Source organism: Elaeis guineensis, chromosome 8, assembly GCF_000442705.2.
Source record: "Elaeis guineensis isolate ETL-2024a chromosome 8, EG11, whole genome shotgun sequence".
NCBI lineage: Eukaryota > Viridiplantae > Streptophyta > Magnoliopsida > Arecales > Arecaceae > Elaeis > Elaeis guineensis.
In genome coordinates this window covers 15,011,921-15,038,248 of record NC_026000.2, presented here as the reverse complement: position 1 = coordinate 15,038,248, position 26,328 = coordinate 15,011,921, and the positions used below count along the sequence as shown (strand labels likewise).

Genomic DNA, 26,328 nt, shown 5'->3' with positions numbered 1-26,328 from the left:
ACCAGAAACAATTCATTATGGAAAATAGATGCCCTGAGAAAGATGCCCCAGAAGATATCCTAATTCCTGTGTAGTACTTTTCCATATAATCAGCTATTGTACAGGTTTTTCTCTTTTAATAAAAGTTGGGGAGGATTTTAGACCCTCTCCATTTACGAATAATTATTCGGTGGACCAGGTCCATCGTAGACCTAGGGTGTTACAAAATCATCCTAGCATGTATTGCTATTACATATAAAGAGAAGAAAGGGAAGGGAAAAGGGATTAAATTCATCCAAGGACCATGGTAGATCTGGTCAATCCACCTAATAATTTCTCATCTGGGGATTATATTTTACCACAAAAATAAAGTAGAAGAATTACATTAGAAGCAAGGCTCTGGCCTAGCGCTTGCATCATCTTTCTCATCTGGGGGCCATTCACGTCTATTTTTTTTCTTTTTTTTTGTTGGGGGGTGTTGGGGGGGGGGGATGGTATATATGACACATATAAAACAAAATAGAGTAATTTGGAAGTATAATATTCTTTAATGTTTATATGACAATTAATTTGTTATATTTCTATATTATATATTGTGCATAGTTAATTTACTAAATGTTGCGATTTTAGGTTATTAGAACACATCTTTTAGTTATTTCAAGTTAAAAAAGAAATGTAACAGATTATCAGCATTACAGTCAAATTTTCTCTTGTGATTGTGGACTTCTTAACCAGGCCTTCCAGACTTTATCACCATGAAAGCTTGCTTTCTCATGGTTGCGTTTTTCAGTAACTTATCAATGTTATTCAAATTTCTCAATCTTTTTGTTATCGAGTGATAAGTCAATATAAGTTTTTGTTCATGGGTCGCAGAGAAAAATATGTTACCAATTTCGAACTATAATGCAAGCAAGACCAATAGCCGCCTTCCAATACATTCTTTTGATTGAAAACCGGTCTACATTTCTGCGTCACGACACTGGCTAAGACGTTATCCTTCAATTGTCGTTTTCACAGTCATGTCCAATTTGTTTTCGATAAATCTACGAGGCCCAGACGGGGTACCAAATTGCTTCCCATTACAACATAGTCACATCAGTTTGGGAATTTCTGGCAACCGTTTTGGGCTCCGTAGTAATTAAAATTTAAAGAGAAATTCTTTGTGCACCGCGCGTGCGGAACGCTCTAAAATTTTTTTTTTTTTTTTTGTCCGGCTCCGCGTTTGAGCCAACCACCGCGCGCGGTGCACAAAGAATTTCTCAAAGTTAAAATCTTATACAAGCGGCTTAGTTTAAGCGCGCAAGGGCCCAGCGAGAAAGAGACAGGTGTGGAGGATACATTGCACAAGCGAGTCTCCGCATAGAAGTCATCATATAGATACCTTCTGTGCCGTCGATCTCCTTGCAAACCACATTCCCTCGTTATAGTTTCTATGCGACATGACCTTATATCCGTTCAGATGCATATCTCCCCATCAATTATTTCTCCACCCTCTCCCTGCTTGAACGTCTTCGTTCTTTTTTTTTTTTTTTTCCTTCTTTTTTATAAGAACGACTTCGTTCTTCGAGTAGCCCATCACACAAGCTCGTGCTTTCCCAAGGGCTAATAATCCAAAGAGAAGGTCGCCGTCCAACATGAACCGGATTAAGATTTTTCTGCGAAACCGCGTGCGCCCTCCGGTTGCGGACGGAGACTCCTCTCGTCGGTGATTCCATTTCCCTCGAAAACGACATCCTTCTCTTTTTCTTTACAAATAAACCTCTCCAAGCTTATCTAACGATTTTTATATTCTTATAGGACCCTCCCACTTTCTCTTTCTAGAATGTAGAGCTACTGACCACAATTCTCCTTCTTATAGAAGAATCTCCTGTGGGTTTTGTCGTCGACTCCTTCCTCTCGAAGTTTCGATCTTTGAAGCTTCGTCTTCAGCCCGCGGCTCCCCCGAACTCCTCTCCTCCTCCTCTTTTCCTCGGTTCCAGTGAATCCCTCGGTCTCCGTAATGGATCTCGGCTAAAGTTCCCATTTTGTTTTCATACGGCCATCACCTCTTTGACGCATCCTGGGATTCCCGCGGTCCCGATCCCCAAATCATCCGCTCCTTTGGATCGAACGACAGATGTCACTCCGCTGGTGAGATCCCTCTAGAAATCAGGCAGATAGATGCGATGGAGCGATCACAGATGTCGGATGGGGCGGGGTCCGTGGTCGCGATCGAGTGCGTGGGGGGGAGCTCGAAGGCGGAGGAGTGGGGCGGGGACGTGCCGCAGACGGGGGATGTGGTGGAGGAGATCGCGATCGGGGGATCGCCGGCGGTGCGCGCGCCGTTCAAGGGCGGGAGAGGTGGGGTCCAGAAGCTCCTCCACTCCGCGTTCAAGCGCCGGGAGACCTCGATCGCCGTCCGGGTCCGCCGGGGCCAAGAGGAGGCCGTGGAGCTGCAGGCCTGCATCGTCCCCCACGAGGCCGCCGGCCGGCGCCAGTACGTGCTCCGATCCATCCACGACCCCAACTACGCCGTCGGATTCGTGGATCGCTCCGAGAACGAGTGCATCGCGTTGCAAGGTAAGCGCCCGGCCTCCCACTAGCTGCGTTCACTGACGTGAAAGGAAGCTCTCTTCCGGATGTTCGCATACAAATATCTATGCGAGCATCCGAGAGCACTTCGTTTCCTATCTGGACTCAAAAGTGGGAACCAGGCCGATGATTGCATATATCTTTTAATAATTAATTATTAACTTCAGCAAGATATCAGTCTGGTTGTAAAAGCCCAAGCAATAATGATGCTCAAATCCGTGGACGTCCATCTAGTTTATAATGTTACGATAAGTTTTTATTGTTAGATTGAGAATTGGATTGTTAGTGTAAGCGAAATTGCTAACAGTAGATGACGGGGTTTCTCAAGGTTTTGTACATGAATAAGTTGAAGTGAGGTATTTGTTTTAAGATTATGAGACTTTATCTGTTTGAGGTTTTAGTTGGAGAAAATCTTTTTAATGATTCTCAATACACTTTTAATTAATTCGTCGTTTGAGAGCATCAAGATAGAATCATTCTACCATAACGGATATGGGCGAAGCCACATATCAACCATTCCAATTAGTGGGCTGATACTTTTAGACTAGTTAGACTTCGATCCATTAAATGAGCACATAAACTGACTGACTTGACTTGCTGTCCAGCGGGTCGTCGTTGACGCTAAAAATTGGTTATTTTAAGAGAAGAATAGTAGAAAATTTAGAAATCTGAGCACGATTGTTGACCATGTGAAACATACATAACCTAATTAATTTGAACCTGCCGAAGTTTTTCTTTCTTGGGACGTCTTTATTACTTCCTTAATTTGCAGGTTCAAGGAACTCGAGGGTGGTCTGTGCATTAAACAACGCTCAGCTCCAGGATGGATATGTACCGTATCCTTGGGAGAAAAAGCTGAGCGAATCACTTCCCATGTCGAACACGAGCTGCTTCCTCTCCATGCTCATCCTTCCCAAGGCACTGGATCCAGCTGCCTCTCGTTACGACTCCATTGAGGAAACCTTGGCCCGAGCAAACGCTTGGTTCAATTCCTCTCAGGCCTCAGGAGTCCCGATTGTGTTCATGAACGTCCAGACAGAGGCTCTACTTACCAAGGTGATTTAAGGAAATGATGAGCTATTTGCAAGTCTTTTTCCGGAAGAAAGGAAACTATTTTGCGTAGTGACTATAAATGTATGTTTCTTGTGATACAGATATCCGGAGAGACAGCATCATCAACCGTGAATACAGGATCGCTGTCCGACCTTTCACATCTTGCGAATGCTAGCCTTTACGGGTTCGAGGACTACCACGGGGTGGATATCGGGGTGGTGAAGGCAGTTCGGCTTTGGTACACCCCAACTGCTGGAGAAATGCCAGTAGAGATTAGACTTCGAGAAGGTGACACCAAGCTGGGTTTTGCCATCAGTCGCACTGACGAGGTATTCTCTGTTTCCTCTTGATATTTGTTTTCTCTTTTATTATATTACGAAGGTTTAGTGTGCAGGTCTGTACCGATGCCTGGAAGTAATAACACATCGCTCATCTCCATTCCTCTTTTGCTCACAGGGTTTTATCTACATATCTTCTGTAATTGACGACGAAAACGACAATACCGTGGCTTCAACACGATCAGGGATCAGATATCTGTACAGAGAGGCAACAAAAGCATCGAAGCTTTTGGTGATCTCAAGGGTAGCCAATGAGAAAGTTCTCCCTTGGATGGTGTCTTCCTTGGGAGCCGTCCGGTGTTTTGACACCGTCTCGCTCAGCCAGAAACTCTCACTTCATCGCCATGCATTGCGGCCCATCGTAATCCATGTGCTTATGTGGGAACGACCTTCCAGCAGCGCAGTTGCTCGGTATAAGTTTACAACACGATCTTCCGTGCCACCGCCACGGCCGCCGCCACCAGTAGCTGAACTTTCAGAGAGCCTAGCTTTTGGTGATGCATCAGAGATGAGGCTAGAGAGGGACACTGCAGGGAGCATGTCGTTCAGATTTCATGATTTCTCCCTGCCAAGCAACTGGGTGTGACTCTGGTGATTTTGCGTTTGTTTCTATATGTTTGTGATTATATGAGGTCTGTGTCAGGGCCAACGTGTTACATTCGGAAGGAGCTTCATTGGACGAAACCTTAGCGGGGTCTTGACGTCATCCGAATTGCAACATATGAATTCGAGTATGGCCATCATCACGGTGCTGCGTTACTCACATGGGGAAAGTTGTACCGGACCAATGTTGTGATAGTAGGGAAAGTATAATATGAAAAAACAATAAAAAATAAAAACGTGGAGATGCCTATCTTGTCGATTTCGTTTCTTGACTTGCTTTAGCTGTCAACTAGTTTGTGCGGTTGCCCACGATACGCTTATGCGTATGTTTTCTTTTTGGTTTTACTATTTTCTCCCTTTCATGGAGCACAGTTTCATGTAATTTGGGTCAGACTGGGGCTAATCCGAAAATACCGGGCTGCTCATTGTAGTAAACGAGACCAGCACTTCAACCTAGAATTATTCTGCTGTCTCAAGTTCTGGTCGCCAGGGTTTTGTTTTGAATTTAGGTTAAACTAGGGTCGGGGTTATATCCTTTGCACGAGAAAAAGATTCACCTTCTTTTGTGCGAATCCACCCTTAGATCATCAACTGGCTGCATTGAGATATGCAGATAGATGAAAGATGCATTTGGACGTGATTTGAGATTTGTGTTGTGGATGATCCAATAGTAACTTCATGTGAAAGAACGAAAATCTTTCTTTCATGTGAAAGATATATACAATCCTAATCTGTTAAATTAAATTACATCTATTATTTTAAAAATAAAAATTATATTATTTAATATTATAATTTAGACATGTAATATTTTATTTTTATCACAGTATTTAAAATAATAATATTTTATTATTAAATGGAAAAAATATCAAAATTAAGATATTACTAATATATTATTCAGGTTTCCTATAATAAGTTATGTTGTGATTACAATATTTGTTATCAGATTCTGTTAATATTCATATAAACTTATTGAAAATATAATTTGAAAAAAGATGAACATACGATATAATATAATGGGTTAGATTTATAATTTTCTATTTATAATAAGATTATTTTATATAATGTTGCTCTGTATTTCGTGGGTAATGGTTATATTGCATTACAATATTTCATATGACTTATAGTAATCTTTAATATCATTAAAATGAACTACAAATATTAATATAATATTAATTTAAAATTGATATAATATATATCCTACTAATCTAATAAAGCAGGATTTTACTATAATATAATTTTATAATATTACTATTTAATATTAATATAGAATTTAGAATATTAATGCAATAATAAAATATATCAATATTATGTTTATTAGATAATTTAATATAATGTAGCATTATAATATTATATATAGAATATCACTACGATATTTTAGTTAAAAGCAATATTATAATATAAAATATACCATAATATTTTGCCGTTACAATATATGATATAAATATAATATTAGTTTTATTATTCATTTAATATTTAAAATATTAATAGTAACGTGTAAATTAAATTATGACATGCCAAGGATAGTTTTGTCATTTCAAGAAAACTGGATAGCTTATTCCAATTTTCAGCTTTTTTTGAGTAATTTTGACAATTAAACAGGATTTCACATAAACATCTAGCATAGCTATGCCGCCTGGAAAGCTTTCTCCTGCAAAGTGTCACCTAGATGAGCAAGATCGTTGGGCTCCATTGGATGGCACCTCTTCTGGAAGCGCTTGCTCCTGGAAGTGGTCCAAGATTTAAATTCTTGGTATTGTTTAAAAAGAAAAAAATTATTAACTGGACTTAACGTCAAGAAATTGACCAGTGGACTTTAAGGTCGAGTACCTTTGTCCAGCTTATCTTCTAAACAAGAAGACCTCGCATCTTGAAGGTCTGAAAAGAGGGAGCTTAGAGACGTGAACGGCAAGAACCTACCAACAGCGTGCTCGCAACGGTTGAGATTTGAAATTAGATGTGACTACTGAATGAGACCACGACAGGAGCACTCCCTTGTCCACTGGAGGTTTGAACATATGCCCCGTATTCCCTCCCTTCCGAACTGCAATGAAGAAATGGTGCCGACTTGGCCATCACAGGTCCAAGCCACCAATCCAGCAGGAGGTAGAAGCATCAAGCTGCTTCCTTTGTCTGACCTAACCCATACACTAAATTTGCACCTTATCTACCACTTCATTTTTGTCTGTTGATTTTGATGGGCAAGATGTGTAAACGGAGAAACAGCTCTCATACAATGATGTGAATTTGCAATCTTATATCATAAAATGTCTCATAAACAAGGAAATTATGTAGATGTCTTTGGATAAGTTATACTTAAATCCTTATTATTTAAAAGTTTCAATTAGCCATCAAAGTTTCTTTTTTATTGCAATATGGCAGGATCGTCTATCTAGATTCTGGCATCATTAATAGAGTGTGAAAAAAAATAAAAATATCTCTGATTTAGAAAGACTAGAACAAGACTTGTTTTCCTTTTTGCAAAACCACAATTGGATTACCGATTATGTATATCTCAAATCCCTCTACACTCCATTCTTCTATTGACATAGATCTCAAAGTGATAGATGCACTGATCTAAAAGCGACCAGTAGGTGATCCTTTTAGCTCATCCCCACTCGTCGACAACCCTCATTCACCAATGATGGATGTAGTGGTAGAGGGGTAGCATGTGCTTTTGTCTGACAATGACATGACGATGGTATTTGTTGGTGTGAGATTCTACGAGGCGCCGAAACGCTAGAGAGGATGACAAGGTAGGGTCTCCAAGGAATGTAACCTGCAAGAAAATCTTGGTCGGAGGTTGTTCTCATGGAGATCCTCCAACACTCAAATCAGAATTCTCGTTCAACAGACAAAAAAGTATGAGAGATGGAGTAATGGCATATCTTTTTTAACATCCCCTTTGAGCCTCCTTTTATAGGCGGAGGTGATTGCTTTAGTTGGCGGGCTAGTTAGCACGATCCCATCCGACTAGGGCATAATTCGTACGTAGCGGCAGGACTATCGCTCGAGATTCTTGGGATATGACGGTTGTGATTGCCTTATCAACTGTGCGATAGTTGTCTCCTGACTGACATTGAATTTTGAATTAACGGACCAACTAGTGTCAGTGAGCTGAGGACTGATCGATTACAATCATGAGTCGAATGCCCTATACTGCTTCCAAATGAGGAAGTCAGGAACTGAGGACCCACTCGACAGAGGGAGGTTAGTCGATTGGGTGCACTGTCGATTCGTCAGCTTACTCTATAGGAGTCCATCGTTGAGAAAATATCAACAGTAATATGTAAGAGTTATCGAACGACAGTCGGCGAGTCTTCATCGGCTCAGGATGTTGATTGGATGAATGTCAAAGGCTACCCGACGACGAAGAGACGGTGATTACGACCGATTAGGGATTGGCGAAGATCTTAGCAGACGGGCTTGCCAGATTTGAATATCCTAAGCCCTGGATTTCTTCGTATCATCGACCTATGCAAAATTTTTCCCAAGAGTGTTCATGAACCTGTAGGACGCCCTCGTCCCCAACACCGAAACTTCCTCATCGACTGCTATGCCATCCAACACCCCGATCAAATCCCTCCTTACTCTCCTCACTGGAGGCACCTTCATCATGAAGACCCCGACAGCAGCACTTAAATTATTAGCAATAATTATTTAAGCCCACTAAGGTGTTAAAGATAGTTTGCGTTGAGATGGGATTCCCACATTGTCTAAATCTTCCACAGGTGTGAATGCTAATAATATGTACTGATCTGTCTAGATTTTGAGGAAGCAATCTGAATGATTTGGTCATGCTATTATAGGTCAATTCTAGGATTTAACTTGCTAATTGATCAACTTTTAAGGTCAGTCAGATCCGATTGCAATTACATCAAAAAGCGAGCTCATAACAAATATAAGGCAATAACGAACATAGCATATTTCGCATTATTCAGGATCAAGTTACATCCACTCTAACATTTATAGAATTGCACCTCTTCTGAATTAGACGATGGAGGTAGTAAATCAGATGGCCAGAAAATTCTTGATATATCATATCAACGTGGGTTACTTTCGTAACAAGTGAAAAGTATATTGTGACAACCATAATCTTGACAGATTAGTCACGGATTACTCTGAAAAGTGAAAAAGATTTTGATGTGAATTCAAAACCGATGAACATGATCATAAGAATTCTATATGTTAAGGCTTCAAAGTTGACAATTGACTACAAAGAATCATGGTACATGAACCAAGCTTGCAATCAATTAGTTTACTGCACCCGAATTCAGAACCTTCTTGAATACAAACTGAATCCAACTCATTCACAATCAAAGGCATAGTTGAGTTGATTGTTCATTATCCAAACCTTCACAAAAAGTAGCGTCCATTCTACAATAAAACATCATTATGACAAGTCACCAAAAAATAAAAAAAGAAAGAAAAAAGGAAAAAGGAAGAAACAATATGGCCATTTTACTTATTTCAAATCACTTAGTCTAACCCACAAATCCTCTATTACAGAAAGCTATAACATATAGCAAACAACCAATTGAAAATGGTATCAAACAGCTGAGCATCATTCAACCCCCTGGAACTCAAGGCCACTGCTAGTCAATGACTTCAAAAGAGGAGGCTCTCTGCAGCTCAAACATGACAAAGTGGCAATTGGGGCATTACAAAGTGATTGAAGCTCATCTCAAGCATATCCCACAAACAGGCTTGAAAATTCAACGAAGTTCCACAACAGGGTATAGCTGTGGGAAATGAGTGGAAAACAGGGTGACATTATATAAAATATTTAACACCCAGGGTATGATTTCATAGTGGTGTCTGATGTGTTTCCCCTGCACTCCGCAGCTTTGGCTACTCGGACCAACCTCTCTGTTGGGACATATGATTTGCAAATGAAGATGGTCCCTGGTAAATTAAAGGTTCATACAGTCTGCATGTCTCACTTCAACTTAAGAAATTGGAGAATGAATAATGTTAACCGGCCTTCCGAGTACAGTCCTAGTCTTCCAGAGCGTGGCACTTTTGAGAGACCATCAGTAAAGAAGATTGCTGAAATCAAGAATTAGAACCATATAAAAAGCTGATTTGATGAGAAACGATCATCAATGAAATAGCACCTCACTCCCCCACTTTCTCCCAACCCCAAAAAAGGACAAAGAAGAAACAAAAAAAAAAGGGGAAAAAAAAAAAGAAAGCAATGTTCACGCCAACTCCAGACTAATATGGGTCCTATGGGAAACTATATCATTAATCTTTTATTCACTTAGAAATCTTTGATACCAGCTCATGGTAATGGTAAATATTACAGAGCACAAAAATGAGAAATCCTTGAGTATATACATAAGCATAGTTTTGAATAAGCACATCCCCAGCAATTTGGTGAATCAAAAATTTAAGCAGCTAGAATATTATGCAAATTTCATGAATTTTATTTATTTCAATGCCTTTCCAAAAAAAAAAAAATGTTGTCATCAAACCTAACCTTAGTTCCAGCAATGATGGTACTATTGCAGGGATGAGAAGCACAAGCCAAAATATTTTGAGATACAGGAACAAATTTGTTTTGGACAGCTCCTCTACTTTCCTCAGAAATGCAGTGTACGTCCTCCCTGACAAGTACAAGGAATAAGTATCTAGAGTTTAGACACACAAATAATGATGATGATGGAAGGAAAAAACAACAACAGCAAATTCACTTTTCATATTAAAACACAGACATGCATGCAAGCTAAATTTCTTGTTACTATAAATAAATTATTTGAAGTGGCAAATCAGTAACAACTTGCAGATGTTGAGCAATTGATAAGGACACACTACAGCTCAATCTGTTTCTTGCAAAAAAAATTCACAGAAGGGAGTAAGATTTAGTTGCACTTACTCAAAATCTACATGGCATGCGGAGCTTGTGTCTGGATAGAAATCAAGCAGATAAATCCCATTACCAGAGGAAGATCCTACTGCATAGATCTGGACATAGAAGATATATTAAGCTCCTTGGGAATAACTCCCTTTTAAGGTAGCATATTCCAACAAAATACTGTGTGCATGCATCGTGACAGCTGAGCAGATATTAGACTGTGCCACGCCAGATCTCAGTTTACCCTCTAGAATTTCCATGTTGAGCTCTCCAAAATCAGTATGATCTGCACAAATAATCAGCTGCATTTTGTCTTCTTCAAGATATAAGTACTGTCTTCAGTTACGAAGCGTTGATTGCTGTTATTTGTCACCTTTACTAGAAGTTGTAAAATTGTTGCATTAACTATTAATTTTTTCGAGGTTGTTTAGTACTGTTGTGAAGCATACTGCCCAAGCACAAAAACACAAACAGCATCAGCTATAGAGCAAAACTCAGTTTTTGCATTTCCATGAAAGGATTTAGCAGATTATATGACCAGTTGTCAAGCCAACATCAACCCTATAGATATCGGCACTCCTTGGCATTAGCAATTTAGTACTTAATACTCCAATTCTGGTTCATTAGAACTTCAGATTATATGGTCCAAATAGAATTCTGGTTCATTGGAATTTCAGCTTACATGCTTTAAAAGATCTCCCCATGCTTATGATGAATAATTACAAGCATATCCCAGATGCTACATCTTACAGTTGACACCAGCTAACCAGTCCATCTGATAATAGCATTGACCTATTAGTGATCCTATGAAAGCATCACAATTGGTTTACAAAGCATGACTCTTAGCCATTACACATACCCATGAAACACCAGAGCAGTGGCCTGTAGATTTTCAATTTCTAGAGTGACAAATTTAGAGATTTTCTTAGGGCTTGTTTTAAACTGAATATAGCGCTATGATTGCCTTTTGTTATAATTAGATCGTTCATGATATATGACGACAATATATGTCACGTAGTGTGAAAAAGGTCTTGCAAGACTTCTTTTCTCAGATTAAGAAAGGATTTTAATGTTAGTTTCCTCTACATTTTCTGGCTCTGTTATGTAGCTGAATAAAACAGATCACAAATTTTAGTTTATTTTGGCTGGAAATGCATGTTCATGCAAAAATTCTGCAAGATGACATGAATCAGCACAAGGATTGATGGAAGAGTTAGGTGCTCTTCATTACAATGCCAAGCCAAAAAGAGTTACGTCGATTCTACAAGATTCCTAGGACACCTATCTGAAGTTACTTTCACATTTTAACAATGCTCTGCAGTTCAGGATGTCTCCTGAAATGCAACATGCCAATATCCAAGCATTCATTAGCCTGAAGAATGTCAAAATCACAGGTTGATTCAAACACCAAGGCAAGAAATATCTTGCAGATTGTAGACATAATCTTGTTAGCTCGAGTCACTAAGACATCAAACTGGCATGCCATGTTCTTTTTTAAGAGTAAATTACAAAAACCCCCTTGAGCTTAGGGGTAAATTACACTCATACCCAATAGTTTGAAAACCTATGTTTACCCCTCTGAGATTTATTTTCATCCAATACTTTAACTCTTTAACCCATAACTCAATAGAATATTAGTCAAACCGTTAAACAAGGTTTGCCGTACCATACCAAATCGGACGACATGGGTTGTACTGCACCATACCAATTTGGTACCGATATACGGTACGGAAGATATACCAACACTCGATATACCAAACCAGCCCTATACCGATGCAATAACAGGTTGGCACTGATATGGCCATTAATCGTAAATGGGATCCACATGCTATGTCAGAAAAAATTCCAAATGATCAAAATAACCTCAAGTGACTAATAGCCACCCAAGGACATAAAAGAACAAGTGTATCCTCCTCCCTGCCTAAGGGCAATTTTGACTTTTTCCATAAGACAAACAGTTTTATTAACACTGGGTGTAAGTGTTGGTTTTACATACTATGGGTGTAAGTGTAATAAATATAAACTTCAGGGGGTTGCAATTTACTCCTTTTTTAATGAAAGAAAAGAAAGATTAAAAAGATGAAATACTACTAGGTTTAGGGAACGTTTTGCTTAGAAAGGAAGAAAACCAATTTTCTATTGAAAAACTAGCTTTTCTTTTTGTGTTTCATTAAAAAGTTCACAAATTTGGAAAGCTTACAACTGGTTTTCTAAAACACTTTCCCTTCTCCATATGTGGATTTCATTGCAACCAAACATGCCCTAAATTGAAGTCCAAGATTAATTTAATAATGATTTAGAGAAACAAGCTGGATTGATTGACTTATGCATTTTTCTCGTGTAGGAGGGAGCATGGGGCGGAAGGGGGATATGTTTTCCTTCCCAATAGCATACTTATTTCCTTCTAATAGAACATACAATGAGTTAAACACAGTTACAACCCAAAGCAATCCACCTTTTGAGAATCATGCTAAGAATGAAGGTTCACTAGTCATTTACATTGTGCCAATAATTTTCACTGTGAATTGGCACTTTGACATTCATATTAACTAAGCTTCTAGTTTCTTATGAATTATACTGTAATTTAGTAACACACCTTTTCAATGGGTGCTCCTATTGCATGATTCATCTCTAGTTTGAAAAGAAAAGGGAGCTGTGGAAAGTTCGCTCATTCATGAGCTAGTGTATTTATACTATTTAAGCAGTTTGAAAGCATGAAGAGGAGAATCATGATCTCCCACCCAATCTCCTCTAGGGGGGAGCGGGGGTGAATGTGTGTGTGTGTGTGTGTGAGAGAGAGAGAGAGAGAGAGAGAGAGAGAGAGAGAGAGTGTGTGTGTGTGAGAGAGAGAGAGAGAGAGAGAGAGAGAGAGAGATTCTACAAGTGACTACACTAAAGCATTACATCATGGCAAACTATTATCAAACACACTATTATCACTAGATTTATACTAGCAAGATTAAGTTGAAATCTATTTCAGCACAATTATTGGCATGGTTTTTTAACCTATACATATAATTGGCAGCTCTTACCGAACATGTTGGCAGCCAAGACGGTCTTCTCAAATTTGAAGGACTGGCGGACAACTCCATGCCATCCCTAATTCCACAACAAAAGAAAACAAAGATATAGTAATAGGTAACTTGCATTATATTCATATGACCTCCAAAGTATCACTTGATATGAAAGAATAGATTCAAACTTCACTTACAACCAAGGAGGAGGAGGACAATGCATATGTGTCACACTAAGGCTGCCAATGTTCAAGACCCCGGACCTGCAAACCATGCCATGCTAAGTAAAAAAGTTCAATCAAACATAATAGTGCAGGAGCACCTTGTGTCATGTATTGGTAAAAGATAGAGCCTGTAGACCTAACTAGATTACCAAAGCAGTTTGCTGTTTGAGAACTATCAATATTCAATATGACTCCATAGGTGGAGAGAACAAAAATATCAGTTGGCTTGACAAAATGAGATTATGTCATTTGTCTTTTTTGATCCCCCCCTTTTTTTTTTGGTTTGGGCTGGGGGTGGGACCATGATGTTTGAAGATGAATAAGTAGCCCACAGAAATAAGTATCATCATAAAGACTAGCATAATTCTAAAGGAAAAGGTAAATTGAGATGAATAACCTCCAAGAACCTACCAACCATCATCTAGATGGAATGCTAACTGATAGGAGCAAGATGGGTTGAAGCTGATCGAGTGAATTTCCTTTGACGTGATGTTTGATTGTGCCTGAAAAGTGATGAGGGTATAAGATGAACATGTTGTACAGACTCTAATACATCTAAATTAATTCAAAAAAAGAAAAAAAAATCATTAATTATGGAAAAGGGAAAAAAGTGCATGCATGCTTTGTTTCCCCATCAGAATATATGCTGATAAAGAGCAAAATAAGCATGTCTAAAGCCCACATCATGCCATTTGCTGCATAGATGAGAAGAAATTACAATTGGACTTACTTAGAACAACATTACAGCATTAATGCCAGGATCCATCCATGACATGATTCCAAAAAATAATTTCAAGTAGCTACAAAGTCCAACTCGGTGTGCTAGGTAGATCTAGTAATCTGCTTCAAAAATATCAAGGCATGTACCGAAGGAATAAATGCTAGAATAGGTTGATAAGATGTAATATTATGACATTGGGATGATAACCTAGAAAACAAAATTTCATTAGTTTATGATGTGCTAGCATAGCATGTTATGCATTGCATGACTAACATATGTACATCATGGTTAGACTTGAACAACTTGTCAATCTAAGATTTGTCTAAGCCAGACCATGACTGGCAATATCTTGTTGAAATCTGGCATCTATAACATTGTTCACAAGTCAATCTAGCTTCTAACACAATCAGCTGAGTTCTTAGTGGATCACTTTCAATAAAAAAAGGACAATACGTCACTAATTTAAAACCCAATTTTACTCATTCAATTCACTTAACTCTTTCTTCAAAAGCACAATTTCCCATTCTTTTGATGTTTTAGATTTCAGGAATGAAATAAATTGTTTGTTTCAACCTTATAAAGATGGCTTCAAGATATTTTCGTATCAAATGCTTAAATATAATAACAGAACCATGGAATGCCGTACCGGGCTGAACCACCCGGTATGGGGCGTACCGAACTGGACCGGTAGCCAGCCGATCCGATTTGGGTTTTTTTTTTCGGAATATCCTCCGAACCACACCGAATCGGGCGGTTCGGCATGGTTTAGAGCCATACCACCCAAAACCGGACGGTTCGGCACGGTTCGGTTCAAACCGAACCGTACAAACAGAGCACATTGGGTTTGGGGGGTGTGGGTGATGTGGTGGGACCTAAGCTGTCAATTAGTGGCAGCCAGGCTTCCTTTTCTCATTGAAAATCGAGAGCCTCTCTCAGAACTCCCGAGAAGTGCTCTCAAGCTTTCGACGATACAAACGATCGAAAACTTTCGAAAAAATTAGAAAAAAAAATTCCATCAAATTACAGTGCTTCTTCAAGAAGACGATGATTTTCAACTGAGTAAGGTAATGCATTATTTTTTTAATAAATATTTTATTTTTTATATTTTTGTGACTAAAAAAAGATAAGAATGAAGAAGAAAATAAGAAAAAATCATGCCAAAATTTTATGATTTTGGTATGATTTGATCATATGTGATAGATCTTTGAAAGATCTACATGATGACACTAAAATCGTTGATTTTCATTAATTATATATTTTTTAAATATATATATTTATTCTTAAAAAATTATTAAAAAAATAAATTCAAAAAAAATATAAAATCAAAGATTCAGAATCATGTTTAGAATGATTCAAGCTACTTGAATCTAACCTCGGATTTTTTTTAAAATTTTTAAAATTAAAAAATATTTTTATAATTATTTAAATAATAAAAAAATATATAAAATTAGTACTATATTTTAGCTAATTCAAAAATATTATTTGAAGCATATAACATATTTTTTTGAATTTATGAGTTTTAAAATTATTATTGAAATTTTTTTAAATTTATATATAATATTTTTTTAATAATTATTAAACTGTCGTGTTTTATTATACTTACAGAAATGAATAAGAAGAAATATTCAGAGCGTGACATTGGTTGGGATCATGGCGAGATACTCTCGACTTGGCATCATTGAAAATGCAAATGGTGCAATACAGAGTTCAAAGGAGGGGTGATTAGATTGAAGCAGCATCTGACTGATGGTTATCCTGATGTGTTCATATGTCGGAAATGCTTACAAGAGGTCCCACAGTTGATGAGAAGTACTTCGTTGATTCGAAAGCAGCAAAGAAAAGAGCAAAGTAGAAGAGAAAGGAGGTAGATCGTCGAGCTGCAGAGCCACCTTCCTATCACTCTAGAGAGTCAAAGAAAACTTCCGCTCCAGATGATGGATTGAGGCTGCCATTCAGGCGAGGTTGGATGATCAGTACCGACAGGAAGAGATGGCCAGGTATAAAGAGCGATTTAGACCATCATGCTACGAATCGAGATTTGGATCAGCGATCGGTGGAGGAAAATTCGAGTTCAGGAGGACTACCTCAGTCAAAGAGCCCGATGATAGAGGGAGTAGACACAGCATTTCATCTTTGTTAGGAGCTTTTGACAGTAGAAGATCCTCCAGAGATATTCCAGAAAGAGCCACCATCCACGATTTAAATCCACATACTTTTTTCAGTAAGGATTCAAAGCAGCAGAAGATTGACACTATAGTGAAAAAGGATAAAAAGAAAGATATATGACGAACTATTGGATCATGATTTTATTTCAACCATATTCCAACAAATGCAGTAGGCAATCCTTACTATCGATCTGTCATTTCAGTCATAGAGGCTGTCGGCCAGGGTGTAGATCCGTCAGGACCTAAAGACATCTATGGACAACTTCTTGACAGTAACAAGAAAGATCTACAGAGATGGATTGCTTCTTACAAGAGTAAATGGCCCACACACGGACTGACAGTGATATGTGATGGTTGGAACAATCCTACTAGACAGAGCATCATTAATTTTTTGACATACTGTGATGGAAAATTATTTTTTCACAAATCAATTGATACTTTAGATAAGATGCACAGTGCCACATATATCCTTAATCTGATGGAGAAAGTGATTGATTCAGTGGGTGAGCAGTATATCGTGCGAGTCATCACAGATAATGGGCTACAATATAAGGCTGTCGGAGAGTTGCTGATGGAGCGGCAACTGCAGATATACTGGATGCCATATGCTGCACATTGCATTGATCTTATATTGATGGATACTGAGAAGATTCGTAGGGTGCTGCAGGTAGTGAAAATTGCCCAGACTATTACTAAATTCATCTACAATCACACAGATCCTTTCATTGATACAGACGTATACTGAGAGGAAGATCTTGAGATTGGGTGTCACACGATTTGCTACCAACTACATAGCACTTGATAGTCTTCTTCAGAAGAAAGTAACCTTACGTCAGATATTTATCAGTACCGAATGACAGGAGAGTAGATATGCGAGGACCGACACTGATGGAAGTCATGTGGAGAACTTGATGACGAGTCAGTCATTCTACCAGCGAGCTGAGAAGATAGTGAAGGCTATTAAGCCATTATACGAGATACTTCGTGCCGTGAATAGTGAAAGATATCTCCAGATGAGCTTCTTATATTATATGATGGAGAGGACAAAGAAACATATCAGTGAGAATGATCCGAAACATGCTCAAAAATTTATTAACATCATTGAGCACCGTTGAAACCACCAGATGGATAGAAATTTGTATCTAGCTGGTAAGTACAGATTCAAGAATACTTTAAAATATTTCTTTTCTTATATTTGTAATAATGTACTTAATCAATTATGAAATTTATCTGCAGCTTACTATTTAAATCTGAGATTCCAATATATCATTCTTGGGATAGATATGGATAACAAACTTCTTGCTGCTCTTCGTGATGTGATATATAAAATGGTGTCCGATCCAAAAATCACATCTGTGTCTGTAAGAGATATGCTAGTTTAAAACAGATATGATTATTCAACTGAATTTGATCTATACTCAACGATATATTTATAAATTTAATAAATATATTTTTTACAGACGAAACAGTTTAGAAAGGGATCAGACAGCTTTGAAGTCCCATCAGCTGTTGTAAGTAAAAAGAAGATGAATCCAAATAAATTACATATCAATAATGAGCAGCATAGATTGACATCTGTTGGGTATAAAATAACCCCAGCCGAAGTTCGTAAAAAGCCGACCCTTCCAGGGCTCTTCCGGCTTCCGACCTTGTGTGGCGTTTTTCCGAACTCCCCCGATCGTCCGAGCTTCCCCAACAACAGGTGCAATAGCCAAACTCCATTCGAGTTTCTATGGCGGTCGACCGCCTTCCGGATTTCACCCGAACTCCTACGAGAGTCGGATCCCAAACGAACTTCTACTGCAAGCAGTCTACTCTGAACTTCTACCGCAAGCAGTCTACTCCGAACTTCTACAGCATCCGATCTTCATCCGAACTTCCACAGCAAATGGCCTTCATCCGAGCTTCTACTGTAAGCAAATTCCTTCCGAACTTCGATTGCAGGCAGACTTCAGTCGGGCTTCTACAACAAGCGGTCTCCCTCCGAATTTCTACAAGAACTGGACTCCATCTGAACTTTTACAGTGGATGAATTCCAGGCGAACTTCTACAACGGATGGGTTCCAGCAGCCGGATTTCTACAATGACCAACCATCAACCTTCAACAGCGTCATCCAGACTCCAACAACGCCAACGAGACTTCCATAGGATCCTCCAGAGGACGAACTTCCCCAACGACTTCCGGACTCTTCTATCAGCCGACCTTCAGCCGGATTCCTTGTACAACTGGACCTCTCCAGCAGACAAGTCTTCAGACGAGCTTCTACATCATACAAATTCCTGCCGAACTTCTCCAACAGACAGTTCCCGTCCGAGCTTCTACAGCAGATGACTTCCGTCTGCAGCACCAACGACACTCAACAACAGTTAACCCATCAACAACCTCGAAAACATCCGAGCTTCTTCCAGATTGCAGAGACAGAGAGCCATTCCGCTCCATCAGACATCCCAGCCAAGCTTCAGCCGTCAGGTCCGAACTCTCTGGCAAGTCGCGACAACGAGCACCACTCCACCCTCTGTAACAGACTCCACGTGGCCCCACCACTCTCTGGCAAGTCACGATAACGGACACCACTCCACTCTCCGTAACAAATTCCATATGGCTCCGAACAGCCCACTGACACCACTACTCGCCGTAACAAACTCCGCGTGGCCCTGAACGGCCCACTACCAGACAGTTACAAACGTCACTGTCAAGCGGTTACGCTCCTCCGTCTATAAAAGGGACCCCCCAGATACGCTATTCTCAAAACTCTAAACTCTATCTCGAAACTCTGTCAAAATTCTGTTTGAGTGCTCCATTTCTGTTGAAGCAGAGTACTGACTTGAGTGTCGGAGGGTCTTGCCGGAGCACCCCCAACTCCGGTCTAGACTTCCCTTGCAGGTCCCGACGGCGGCCGCGATCCCCTCGACTCTAGCTTCTCCGGCGTCGGCGGAATTCTGCACCAACAGAATTGACGCTAGAGGGAGGAGCCTGTGTCTTCGCAGTACCCTTGTTCTTAAAGGAGTACCCAGAGGGGTTGTCTCCGATCATCTTCTTCGACGTTCTCTCCTTCTTCTCTTGTCAGATCTCCACCTGATGCCTCCCCGAAAGGCATCCACCAAACGATCCACGACCTCCGCAGCCAGATCTCAGCGAGACCTGCAAGCTCCGGCCTCGTCTCCAGTTTTCCAAGCTCCTCCTCCTTCGGCAACGGCAGTCGGCATGGAGCAGTTCGACTTGCTGGTTCAGTAGGTCAGGAGCCTCACCGAAGCAGTGCAGGCCATGCAGCAGCAGCCGCAACAGCCGCAGACATCAGTGCGGCTGGAAAGAGCATCGTCGGAGTTCTAAAATCCGGCGACTGAACGGGCCACTTGGGCCAGTCGCCCTGTCTTCCCCGGAAAGGGAAAGCAGAAGGCAAAGAGCCCTCCGTCCGATCACGATTCCACCCTCGGAGGATCCCTACCTCCGTTCCACCAGAAGACCCTCGAGACTCATAGTCGAGAGGACCTCCTGGATCAAAGATTCCAGGAGATGAACCGACAGATCGAAGAGCTCCGTCGTGCTCCCACTGCTTACGGTGAGGACATCTGTACTGACCCTCCTTTCTCTCAAATGATCATGCAGGAACCAATCCCGCCAAACTTCAAGCTCCCCCAATTCGAAAGCTACAACGGGACCTCGGATCCGGTTGACCACCTGGAGGCCTTCCGGACAATGATGCTGCTCCATAGCACACCAGACGCCATCCTGTACCGAGCTTTCCCATCCACCTTGAAGGAAGCAGCAAGAAATTGATACTCGACACTGAAGTCGGGTACCATCTTCTTCTTTGATCAAATGAGCTACCAGTTTGTGACTCATTTCGTTAGCAACCGGCGCCCCCGAAGAGGTTCGGAGTCCCTTATCAACATCAAGCAAAAGGAGGGAGAATCCATCCGAACTTACGTCAACCGTTTTAACGCCACCGTATTGGAGGTCCGAAATCTGGACCACTCAGTTGCAATGGCCGCCTTGAAGAGCGATCTTCAAAAGAACGATCTTTTATTCTTCCTGGAAAAGAAGTATCCAAGGGACTTCGCTGATTTGCTGGCTCGGGCCGAAGGATATGCTCGAGCAGAGGAAGCCTTCAAGATGAAAGACGAGGCCGCGAAGGAGCGACAGACGGGTGACTCCAGCAAGCCCGCAGCTGAAAAAGGGGCGAGTGAAGCTCGGCCGCGTTCTCAAACTCCCCCCGGACACAAGCGTGTCCGAACTCCCCCCGAGCTCGTAGGCAGAGGAGCCCGGACCGCAGGATTCGGCGGAGCTCTCCCCCCGAAAGATTCCACAGCTACGCCCCCCTCAATGCTCCAAAAGCTCAAGTACTGATGGAGGTCAGAGAGCAGCTGCCAAGGCCGGAAAAGATGCACACACACCCCGGGAAGCGCAATCCTAACAAGTTCTGCCTCTATCATCGTGACCACGGCCACGACACGAAGGAATGTATTCAGCTATGGGACGAGATAGAGGAGTTCATCAGACGAGATCGGCTCGACAGATTCATTCGACGCAGGCCTGAAGGTAGGGAAGATCGGCCGAAGGCCCTGCCACAATCGGAGCCGCTAAGGAGGGAGGAACAACCTGAAGATCGGCCTCCAATCGGAATCATCAACACCATCTCCGGAGGACCCTGATGGGGAGCAGACCTTCCTCGAATATGGGATTCGAAAAATCTACGAATGTATTACCAATAACTTCGCCTTAAATAAAAATTTCTTTCATATTCGCATATCTTTTCTTTTGGCATGAGCTTGTAACGACAGGAAGTAGCTCCTTCAGACAATCGAAATTAAGCATGTCAGGAACAGAAGAAAAACCTCATCCTGACACGGATGAAGGCCCGATTATTTAGAGATCGGATGGGGGAAGAGACCCTTGCAACGGCCCTTATGTGCCCCCACAGCCATGTTAGGAACAGGAGGAGAATCTCATCCTAACATGAGCAAAGTCGAAGGCCCGATTATTTAGAGACCGGATGGGGGGAGAGGCCCTTGCAACGGCCCTTATGTGCCCCCACAGCCATATTAGGAACAGGAGGAGAATCTCATCCTAACATGAGCAAAGTCGAAGGCCCGGTTATTTAGAGACCGGATGGGGGGAGAGGCCCTTGCAACGGCCCTTATGTGCCCCCACAGCCATGTTAGGAATAGGAGAAGAACCTCGTCCTAACATGAGCAAAGTCGAAGATCCGATTATTTAGAGATCGAATGAGGGGAGAGGCCCTTGCAACGGCCCTTATGTGCCCCCACAGCCATGTTGGAACAGGAGGAGAACCTCGTCCTAACATGAGCAAAGTCGAAGGCCCGATTATTTAGAGACCGGATGGGGGGAGAAGCCCTTGCAACGGTCCTTATGCGCCCCCACAGCCCTGTTAGGAATAGGAGGAGAACCTCGTCCTAACATGAGCAAGTCGAAGGCCCGATTATTCGGAGACCGGATGGAGGGGAGAGGCCCTTGCAACGGCCCTTATGTGCCCCCGCAGCCCAAACATAAGCTGAAACTGACCATGTTAGGAACAGGAGGAGAACCTCATCCTGACACAAACGAAGATCTGATCGTTCAGGACCGGATGAGGGGAGAAGTCTCCTCAACGGCTCCTCTACACCCCTACAACCCCGTTAAGAACAGAGGAAAAATCCTCACTCAAACACAAAAAAAAAGAGGGAAGAGAAAAGAAGAAAGCGACGAGCTACGCCGGTGGTAAAGAAAAAAAACAAACTACATCAAAGACACAAGGAACCTCGTTCCAACGAGGAAGGAGACCCTTGTCAAAACCCTCAAAACCCTCGGTCTCTAAGAGGGAACCCGACACTGGTAGGAGAAAATCGACCTCCTCAAGGTAACGAAAAGTTCGGACCCCCAAGCTCGAGCACCGAGAGGAAGCGTCAAACTCGAGTGGCCTCGAAAGGACCTTAGGTCATAAACAAAAAAGGACAAATCAACACAGCGACGATCAGGAACCTTCAAACAACGTCAACATCGAACAAGACAAAAGACGAAAGAAGTTCGGTAAACAATAACTCAAAGCAAGGATAGACAAGTTCCTTCTTTCTTAAAAGCATCTCCCGATACATCTGGTGGAACCGCCGGCTTTCGCCCTCCGACTCCCGAAGCTTCTTCCTCAGAACCTGGACTCCGCCTCGACGTTCTTGACCGCCTGCTGCTCGTAGGCCAGCTGAATCTTCAACCGCTGCAGTTTGGCCTTCTCCTGCCCAAGGGCCACGGACAGTTCTTCCATGGTCCCCCTCAAGGAGCGGAGCTCGTCGGAGCCTTGTGTAGAGACGGCCTAGACTCTCTCAGACAACTGCCCCTTGAAGGCGGGTAACTTTGTCGGTCGCCGTCTTGAGCTTCCTTCGGTAGTCGTCTATTTGCCCGCACCAGCCGACTCGGTAGGCGTTGTAGTTCGCCTCGGCATCCTGCAGCTGCTTCTGAAGGTCGGAGAATTTCTTCGACCAGTCTCGATTATGATCGACCTGAGTTACGAGCCAGGACGAACTCCCTTCCAACTGGTCGATCTTCTCCCGTGCAACCGCCAGCTCGACTTCAAGGGAACTGATCTTAGAAGCCTGAGTCTAGGATTGGTCGCTGGCACATTTTCGGAGTTCCTCAAGCTCCGTCACGAAGTCAGCCTTCCTCCGGGTGTAGTCCTTCTGCAGTGCCTCTTGGAGACTCGCAACTTCGGCAATCTTCTCCTCGAGGCGGGCGGCCTCGGCCAGGCGACCTTCCTCCGCCTGGGCGGCCTCCTTCCTAGCATCGTTCATCGCCTCGATGTTGACGATGAGCTGGTATCCAATCTGCAAGAGCGGCCAGGGAGTGAATATAAAAGCTGAGGAATAAGCAAAGTAAAGAGGCAGGAAGGAGTAAATTGACCTACCTCGAGAAAGGATCCCAGAGAGTCCCAGACCCGCTGCTCAGGATCGGCGGGGACGATCCTGCGGACGACCTCGAGCAGGATGCACCCGTCGACCAATCTCTTTATTAGATCCCTATTGTTGAAGGAATTCTCCTCCGGATCTTCTTCGGAGCCATCGGCCCCCCCTCGATGGCAGCCCTGCGGCTCTTGCGGGTCAATGTCTTCTTTCTCCTTCTCCGTTCGGCCCCTGGTGCCTCCTCGGATCGGGCCTCTGGAGCGGGAACCTCGACCGGAGGGGCTCCTTGAAGAGGCCTGGGGGACTGCGGGCTCGACGTCGGAGGAAGCGTCGACGGTAATGGCCGCCTGGGCAGGCGCGGCCGGGCTGATCTCTTTTGCCTTTGCCCTCTTCGCCACCCCCGAGGATGCTGCGCCTTTCCTTTAGTGGGTCTTGAGACCCTGGGCTAGCATTCGAGCCGCGTCGGCATCCATATCTGCGGTGAATGAGGATTGATGCAGCTTAACAAAAGAACAAGAGGAAAGGGGAAGCAGCGAACGACAAAAAAAAAATATGTATATATATAACAATACCGGCAGGGTTGAGAGGACTTAGGCCGACGTTGAACAAGAATTGCTCCTTCAGGAGGTTGGAGAGAAGAGGAGCGGGATAAGCCTCGAGTTTATTGGAGGCTTCAAGGTCGTCCTGTCCCAGGCTAGAAGCCCGACAGACGGAATCCCTCAGGGAGCCCCAGGGAGGCAACTTCGACTGTGAAAATTTCTCTGTACTTCATTCGAAATCCGAACTCGGAAGTAGGGGGACTGGTGTTGGGTATAAAATAACCCCAGTCGAAGTTCGTAAAAGGTCGACCCTTCCAGGGCTCTTCCGGCTTCCGACCTTGTGTGGCATTTTTCCAAACTCCCCCGATCATCCGAGCTTCCCCAACAACAGGACTTCTGCAGTAGCCAGACTCCATCCGAGTTTCTACGACGGTCGACCGCCTTTCGAATTTCACCCGAACTCCTACGAGAGCCGGATCCCAGACGAACTTCTACCGCAAGCAGTCTACTCCGAACTTCTACCGCAAGTAATCTGCTCCGAACTTCTACAGCATCCGGTCTTCATCCGAACTTCCACGACAGCCGGTCTTCATTCGAACTTCCACAGCAAACGGCCTTCATCCGAGCTTCTACTGTAAGCAAATTCCTTCCAAACTTCGATTGCAGGCAGACTTTAGCCGGGCTTCTACAACAAGCGATCTCCCTCCGGATTTCTACAACTGGACTCCGTTTGAACTTTTACAGTGGATGGATTCCAGGCGAACTTCTACAACGGACGGGTTCCAGCAGTCGGATTTCTACAATGACCAACCATCAACCTTCAACAGCATCATCCGGACTCCAACAACACCAACCGGACTTCCACAGGATCCTCCAGAGGACGAACTTCCCCAATGACTTCCGGACTCTTCTATCGGCCGACCTTCAGCCGGATTCCTTGTGCAACCGGACCTCTCTAGCAGACAAGTCTTCAGACGAGCTTCTACATCATACAAATTCCTGTCGGACTTCTCCAACAGGCAGTTTCCGTCTGAGCTTCTACAGCAGATGACTTCCGTCTGCAGCACCAACGGCACTCAACAACAGTTAACCCATCAACAACTTCGAAAACATCCGAGCTTCTCCCAGATTGCAGAGACAGAGAGCCATTTCGCTCCATCAGACATCCCAGCCGAGCTTCAGCTGTCAGGTCCGAACTCTCTGGCAAGTCACGACAACGAGCACCACTCCACCCTCGTAACAGACTCCACGTGGCCCCACCACTCTCTGGCAAGTCACGACAACGGACACCACTCCACTCTCCGTAACAAATTCCACATGGCTCCAAACGGCCCACTGACACCACTACTCGCCGTAACAAACTCCGCGTGGCCCTGAACGGCCCACTACCAGGCAGTTACAGACGTCGCTGTCAAGCGGTTACGCTCCTCCGTCTATAAAAGGGACCCCCCAGATACGTTATTCTCTAAGCTCTAAACTCTATCTCGAAACTCTGCCAAAATTCTGTTTGAGTGCTCCATTTCTGTTGAAGCAGAGTACTGACTTGAGCGTCGGAGGATCTTGCCGGAGCACCCCCAACTCCGGTCTAGACTTTCCTTGCAGGTCCCGACGGCGGCCGCGATCCCCTCGACTCCAACTTCTCCGGCGTCGGCAGAATTCTGCACCAACAACGTCAATGCCTAATAATATCATAAAATTTGATATGTAATTTTGCTTTTGCAGCTGAATGGTGGATTCATTTTGGAATATCCGCAAAATATTTGAGAGGTATAGCTGTCCGCATTCTTTCCCAGACAGTCTCTGCTAGTGGCTATGAGCACAATTGATCGACTTTCATCCTTATCCACAGCAAACAGAGAAATCATCTGACACAAAAGTGCCTTAATGATCTTGTATATGTTCACTATAAACTGAGGTTGAGGCTAAAATGCGTTCAAGAGGAAGTACAACTGAAGTATACTGATCCGACACTAGATGATTATGCTAACGAGGACGACGATCCGATTATCGGATGGCTTACAAGTCAGCAGCAGGAGCCAGAGCTTGATGAACCAGGATCCCCTCCATGACCAGCCAGTGTGGTCGCTAGAGAGATCATGGTGGATCCAGGACAATGGGCAAAAAAAATATTCCATATAAGGTTTCAGCAGATCAGCCACAACCTAAGGGGACACAGAGGACTCATTTATCACATGACTCGATGTTCGATACATCTTCATAGAGATTTGAGCGAAAAATATGTAGACGAGATCGGTCAGCAACCAGACATCCATCCTCTCAATCACAGAAAACTCAATCACAGAGGGGCACAAGGGAAGAAAAAGAAAAGATAGTTAAACGTGCACCATTCTCGAGAGTACAGGAGCTATCTAGCTCAGA

The 26,328-nt window shown here is 42.7% G+C and overlaps 2 protein-coding genes and 1 pseudogene across 3 annotated transcripts in view; 2 read left to right on the top strand and 1 right to left on the bottom strand.

Annotated features, from left to right (window-relative positions):
* Positions 1 to 1,866: 1,866 nt before the first annotated feature.
* LOC105050228 (uncharacterized) lies at positions 1,867 to 4,806 on the top strand. The gene is made up of 4 exons (XM_010930164.4): positions 1,867 to 2,538; positions 3,323 to 3,606; positions 3,705 to 3,932; positions 4,060 to 4,806. Exons 1-4 carry the CDS (start codon positions 2,145 to 2,147, stop codon positions 4,525 to 4,527), a joined length of 1,374 nt encoding a protein of 457 aa, XP_010928466.1. The 5' UTR covers positions 1,867 to 2,144; the 3' UTR covers positions 4,528 to 4,806.
* Positions 4,807 to 8,982: 4,176 nt separating this feature from the next.
* The window catches only part of LOC105050227 (uncharacterized), a 48,396-nt gene continuing 31,050 nt past the window's right edge, over positions 8,983 to 26,328 (bottom strand). The window contains exons 13-18 of one of the 2 annotated variants that reach the window (XM_010930163.4): positions 14,048 to 14,139; positions 13,610 to 13,675; positions 13,431 to 13,497; positions 10,420 to 10,508; positions 10,024 to 10,150; positions 8,983 to 9,590 (exon numbers count right to left, since the gene is read on the bottom strand). In XM_010930163.4, the coding sequence (XP_010928465.1) occupies positions 9,540 to 9,590; positions 10,024 to 10,150; positions 10,420 to 10,508; positions 13,431 to 13,497; positions 13,610 to 13,675; positions 14,048 to 14,139 (492 nt within the window). In that variant the 3' untranslated portion in view covers positions 8,983 to 9,539. Of the gene's footprint in view, positions 9,591 to 10,023; positions 10,151 to 10,419; positions 10,685 to 13,430; positions 13,498 to 13,609; positions 13,676 to 14,047; positions 14,140 to 26,328 lie in introns of those variants that run through there. The other variant, XR_012134012.1, reaches the window with a different exon arrangement.
* On the top strand, positions 17,806 to 26,170 carry LOC140859671 (uncharacterized; annotated as a pseudogene).

Excerpts from the sequence above, each read along its gene's own strand:
- LOC105050228 (XM_010930164.4), top strand. The coding sequence starts at position 2,145 with ATGGAGCGATCACAGATGTCGGATGGGGCGGGGTCCGTGGTCGCGATC. Across the intron at positions 2,539-3,322 it reads CGAGTGCATCGCGTTGCAAG|GTTCAAGGAACTCGAGGGTG; the intron begins GTAAGCGCCCGG and ends CTTAATTTGCAG. Across the intron at positions 3,933-4,059 it reads CCATCAGTCGCACTGACGAG|GGTTTTATCTACATATCTTC; the intron begins GTATTCTCTGTT and ends TTTTGCTCACAG.